The 5521-nt window shown below is 57.6% G+C and overlaps 1 protein-coding gene across 1 annotated transcript; it reads right to left on the bottom strand.

The window, feature by feature from the left end:
• Positions 1 to 2384: 2384 nt before the first annotated feature.
• Positions 2385 to 4588, bottom strand: Epo (erythropoietin). The gene is made up of 5 exons (XM_005413690.1): positions 4492 to 4588; positions 3894 to 4036; positions 3572 to 3658; positions 3175 to 3354; positions 2385 to 2659 (listed from the first exon to the last, which is right to left on the bottom strand). The coding sequence occupies exons 1-5, from the start codon at positions 4502 to 4504 to the stop codon at positions 2504 to 2506; spliced, it is 579 nt and encodes a 192-aa protein (XP_005413747.1). The 5' UTR covers positions 4505 to 4588; the 3' UTR covers positions 2385 to 2503.
• Positions 4589 to 5521: the final 933 nt, after the last annotated feature.

Consider the following 5521-nt stretch of genomic DNA (forward strand, 5'->3'; position numbering starts at 1 on the left):
CTCTGTGCTGGGATGCCTGTGTCTTAGGCAACAAATCAAGCCGAGGGGTGGACAAGACTTTGGAGTTATGAGTCCTAAATCTTTTGTTCAGGTCCCAGCTATCAATTACTAGCTGGATTCCTCAGACTTAAGAACAAGTCTTCCAGATCCAATTTCACCAACCGAAGGGGAGGTTTGTCCCTTAGTGACCCACAGCAGTGAGGAGATGTCAGATGTCACTTGTGCAAACCACAGCACACAGATTTGTATTGAAATGCCAGCGATCGGAGGGAGACCTCAGGGATTTTAAAGCTTTTAACTTCTCTAGCAGTTCCCAGCAGTGCCTGAAGAGGGCACTGTAGCCCAGGAGCTACTGTAGGCTGGCCAAGGGGAAATTTTGGGGAGTGGGGAGTCCTCTCCTTGCCAAGTCCTCTTACCTCAGCTTGACCTTGCTCTCTCATCTCCCCAACATCTGGCAAATATAGTACCCTCCACCTTCTAGCCTGCTTTTATTTTTTGTTCTGTCTCTGTCTCCCTCTCCGTCCTTTCCTTTTTTAAAATCCAGTCCTGGAACGCAAGCCCAGGGCCTTCACACTGGACTACATCCCTATATCCCTAGCCCTTTTTATTTTTCATTTTGAGACAGGGTCTCACTAAGGTGCTAAGTTTCCCAGGCTGAGTTCGAACTTGCAATCCTCCGGCCTATAGTTTTTCCTGCCACAGATTACAAAAACATTTTCCCTCTTTTGCTTATGTACAGAGATACTGGCTGACATCTCCATGTTTTGTTTTAGATGCAGAAAGAGCAGCCACCATATACAGGATAATGGCCACAATCAGGGTCCCCACACAGTTTTATGGCATCTTTTGCTGGCCGCACCGGTCTCTCCTGGGTGAAACTTTCTTTCCCGGTGAAGCATTACTTCTGGGAAGGAATAGAGTCACTGTCAGGGTCAAGGGCAAAATCAGAAGTAGGGTCAAGAGTGGAGGCTGCAGCTGAGCATGCTGGCACACACCTGTAACCCCGGCACTGAGAGGCTGAGGCGGGAGGATCACAAGTTAGAGCCCAACCTAGGCAAATTTATCGACTTAGCTACACTCTACCTCAAAATGAAAAGCGAAAAAAGGGCTGGGGATGTAGCTCAGTGGGGAGACCCTGAGCTCATTGTGATGAATTCCTCCCACCCTGCAGAAAAGGGTGGAGGCTGGGTTTCCCGCCTCCAAGGTCTATGCCCGTGCACTGCGCCCCCGGGCAGTGAGGCAGCCGAAAAGAACAGAGGGAGTGGGGGGGAATTGGGGGTCTGTTTTCTCGGCCTGGAACAAGTTACTTCTTCCTCTGCTCCACGGGAACCGATGGAAATGGCATCAGGACCTTTGCGTAGGGCTGTGTAAGCACATATAGGGGACCGCCAGGGTGGCGCTTGTCACAGAGCAAGGGCCCAGTAAGACAGCTGCCCATGAAGGTGGCTCTCACGGAGCTGCGCCTGTCTACCTGCCCTTCTGCAAGGTGCAGGGTGGGCCCTGAGTGCAGTCCCCAGGCCACTAGATTTAAAGAGGGGTTACATGCTGAGCTCCGAGGCTGATACAGGGATGTTGTAGGACCCAAAGGGGCCAAGAGGAGAGGCAACGAATAGTAAGGGTCCGGTAGCCCCTTTCCAAAGGGGACCCTCCCTTCTTCCAGCTCCCGTTTCCTCGATGGAAGCCTCAGTGCCCTAAGCGATTGTTGTGGCGGCAGGCTGGCGGGCTGGCAGCTGCCCACTGAGGGACAGCCTTGACTGGGGCCTCCTTATTGACCAGCGTGGGCAGAGCCTGTGGCCTCGGGCCCAGTGGGGTCAAGAGGTCACCTGGGCTATGCGAGGCAGCACGTAGGGCCCAGCCCCCTCCATCTCCGGCTTCCCAGATCTGGCGCCCTGCTGCCAGGATGGGAGAGGGGGCTTCTGGGAAAACAGAACAGCCAAGGGCCATGTTGGTGGATTCAGCTCTTAGCGGTGAGGTTTTAAAAACACAAAAAACTTAGACACACACTTCCATGAGAGCCAGGAGCCGGCCCCTGTCCCATCTTTCTAGCCCCCGCCCCCATTGTCCAGTGGGCTCTGCGGCCATGGGAGTTGCCACAAGACCTGGAGAATTCATGTTTGCCACTTAATTCTCCAGTCCATCCTGTCCCTGCTCCGAGGGTGCAGAAAGAAGCGTCGGCCTCCAGAGCCTGTGTGGTGTCACAGTCCCGCAGGGCACCGCGTGAGGCCGGCTGTCTCCTCGGCGCAGCTCTGCCCAAGTTTAAAGCTTGTCTCTCCTGCTCTGGGTCTCAGGCTGGTCCTGTGACCCCCTCAGATCTGAGTTGAGCTCTGGACAGTTTCTCTGGCCCTCGTGATGTCACTGCTGGCACTGGAGTGTCGGTGTGATAGTCGGCTCTGGGGAGACAGCCCCTGGGGGCTTGGGGGTGGCAGAGGGGAGGCGTGGCACAGGCGGTGGTGGCGGTGGCAGTGGTGAGCAGGCTGTGGATGAGCCCAGGAGAGGCACCTGGTCACCTGTCCCCTCTCCTGCAGGCCTCCCCTGTGTACAGCTTCAGTTTCCCCCGGAGGAAATTGGAGTAGACTCGGAAGAGTTTGCACAGAGTATCAACAGTGAATGTTCGGAGTGGAGCAGGGGAGGCTGCATCTGGAGGCAAGATGGGTTCTTTCTGCCAGGGGAGAACAGGAGGTTACCATGGTGCTGGGGACCCGGATGGAAATGGGATCAGCAACAGAATGGGGGACATGGAGAGCACCAGTATTCCTCAGCAGGGTCCTTTTCCCCACTTTTTTTCTTTTTTACAGGACTGGGGATTGAGCTCGGGGTCTTTGTACTGAACTAGCCTTTTTTTTTTTTTTCGTCTTTTTTGAGACAGGGTCTCACTATGCAGTTCAGGTTGGCCTTGAGCTCACTTTGTAGCCCAGGCTGGTCTCGAACTTGCAACGATCCTCCTGCCTCAGCCTCCTGAATGAACTAGCCTCTTTAGGCTAGCCTTTTTATTTTTTGTTTTGAGACAAGGTCTCGCTAAGTTCCTGAGTTGTCCAGGCTGGGCTTCAACTTGCAATCCTCGTGCCTCAGCCTGCCAGAGTGCTGAGATTACAGGCACGGAGCCACTACACCCGGCCTTTTTTCCTCTGTCTTACAGAAAGGTCAAGTGGAAATGCCCACACCCCTCCTGCTCACCTGGGCCCCTAGAGCACGGAGCAGGGAGGTGAGGCTGCGAAGGCCGCTGATGGCTTTGTCCATATGCAGCCGCAGGGTCTCTGACTGCTGGGAAGAGTTGGCCAGCAGTCCCTGGCCCCGCAGGATGGCTTCCGAGAGCAGCGCCAGCCCTTGCCACACCTCTGAGGCTTGCTGCCCCACCTAGAGGAGCAGAGAGTTGGAGTCAGCTACCCCAGGTCACCTCCTCCCTCCTCCCTGTCCTGTGCACCAAGCTGAGCAAACAGGTTTGCAATAACATTTGTTGAATGAATGAATGAATGAGTAGCATCTTTGCTACTTGGTTTTCTTCACTCATTTTCCACTCTGGCAGGAAGACACACACACACACACACCAAGAGGAAGGAAGAATTTCACTCACCTCCATCCTGTTCCAGGCATAGAAGTGCACTTTGGTGTCTGGGACGGTGATATTCTCACCCAGGCTGCAGCCCTCTGTGCAACTCATCTGAAAAGTACAGTGGGGGCCTCAGCGCCCCCTGGGACTGTGGCCCTTGGCCCAGGGCTCCCTGGCTTTGCGCTCTGCTGAGCTTCCAGACATGCTTTGGGGGACACCAGGTTTATCTTATGGGGGAATCTGGCTTCCACCTCCGCCTCGAATCAAGCACCCGGTTCCTGGACCTGGGAGGAGACCCCTGGAGCCCCGAGTCAGTCCGTGGGGTGTTGCAGGGAGGGGGCCTCACCGTGACGTTCTCGGCGTCTTTGGCCTCCAGGATGTATCTCTCCAGGACTCTGCTGTCACAGATGAGGCGTGGGGGGGCGTCCAGGGGGGCTGGGAGTCCCAGAGGAAGCAGCAGCAATGACAGCAGGAGCCAGGTAGGACATTCTAGAAGAAACGCAGGCTGAGAGAGTGGCCGGGTTCTGCCCCCAGCCAGTCCCCGCCGGCGACGGCCGTGCAAGCGCGCAGCCTTCATTCAATTCCTCGGCGCGCGCACACCCCACCCCCCGCGCCCGGCATCTACTTCTCGGGCCAAACTTCAATCCCGGTGCGCGCCAGAGCAGATCCCGCCTGCTGCTCCAGGACCCAGGTATCCGCTGATCGACTTGCTCCCCACCCACAGACCGGCGCCTCTCCTCCCTGAACCCTCAAACCTCGTTCCCGGCTCTGGATCGGGTTTTGGCCATTCCAAAGACCCCCCAAGTCCTGCCCGGCACGTGGAGGCCGCCCCACCCCCCTTCCCCTTTCCGCGGGTCCTTGGCGAGTAGCGGGTCTTTGAACCCAACCCGCCCCGGCTGCCCCGGGGTAAATCCCCCCTCCTCCCGCAGCCCGCGAACACTCACCGCGCGCCCCCATCTCCGCGCCTGGCGGGGCCCTCAGCGACCCGGGGCTCGGCCGGCGCCCACGCTGGGAGCCCTCATCCCGGGAAGCTCGGTGGGACAGGGACACCCCACGGGCCTGGAGGAGGAGGGTCACCGGCTCGTCGCGGCCGCCCAGCCGGGGGTCGGAGGAAAGCAGGTCCCGGAGGACAGCGCGACACAGCGACCGGCCAGGGTTGGTCCGGGGACACTGCGGCTCCGGCGGGGGTCGGGGCTGTTATCAGCTTGTGTGCGTGCGCCGTGGGGGTGGGGGTGAGGCTGTGTGCGTGAGGGGTCGCCAGAGGTGGGGGCCACTCGGGGTCACAGCCGGGGGCAGAACGCCTGGGTCGGGGGTTCGCGGGGCCAGGGCAGGGCTGCTGGAGGCGCGCGTGCAGACACGGGGCGCGCTGGGCCCGGGGACCCGGGGTCCTGGGGCGGGCGGGATACCTGGCTCCGGGCTGGAGGCACCGACCTGGGAAAGGCTGCGGACCTCCATGCCTGCCCTGAGGTGGGGGCTGGGGGTGGGGGCGCTCCAGTCTTCGTCAGGCGCTCAGAGTTGCTGGGTTCCTGGGTTCCTTCCTTCACAATCGGGGCACCATTTAAAAACCACCGTGGTCCATGTTAAGGAATTGGATGGCGGCAAACGGAGTGAAGAATTTGGGGTTCTCCCTCAATCCTCACTTCACTTCCTAGGACCTTGAAAACCCAGAATGGTAAGTTTCAGAACACTGGTAACCTGTTCAGGACACTCCTGTGTTTTGACATCAGCTGTTTTGATTTGTTTTGTTTTGGAGACAGGGGCTCACTACATATACCACACTGGCTTGGAATTCACTAGGTAGCCCAGGCTGACCTCAAACTCATGGCGATCATCCTGCCTCAGCCTCTTGAGTGCTGGGATTACAGTTGTGAGCCACCATGCCTGGCCAGCTTTCTTTTCTTTTCCTTTTCTTCTTTTTTTTCTTTCCTCTCCTTTCTTTCTCTCCTTCCTTTTCTTTTTTCTTCCTTCTTTTCT

Source organism: Chinchilla lanigera, unplaced genomic scaffold (genome assembly GCF_000276665.1).
Source record: "Chinchilla lanigera isolate Chin_1 unplaced genomic scaffold, ChiLan1.0 scaffold00172, whole genome shotgun sequence".
Taxonomy (NCBI): Eukaryota; Metazoa; Chordata; class Mammalia; order Rodentia; family Chinchillidae; genus Chinchilla; species Chinchilla lanigera.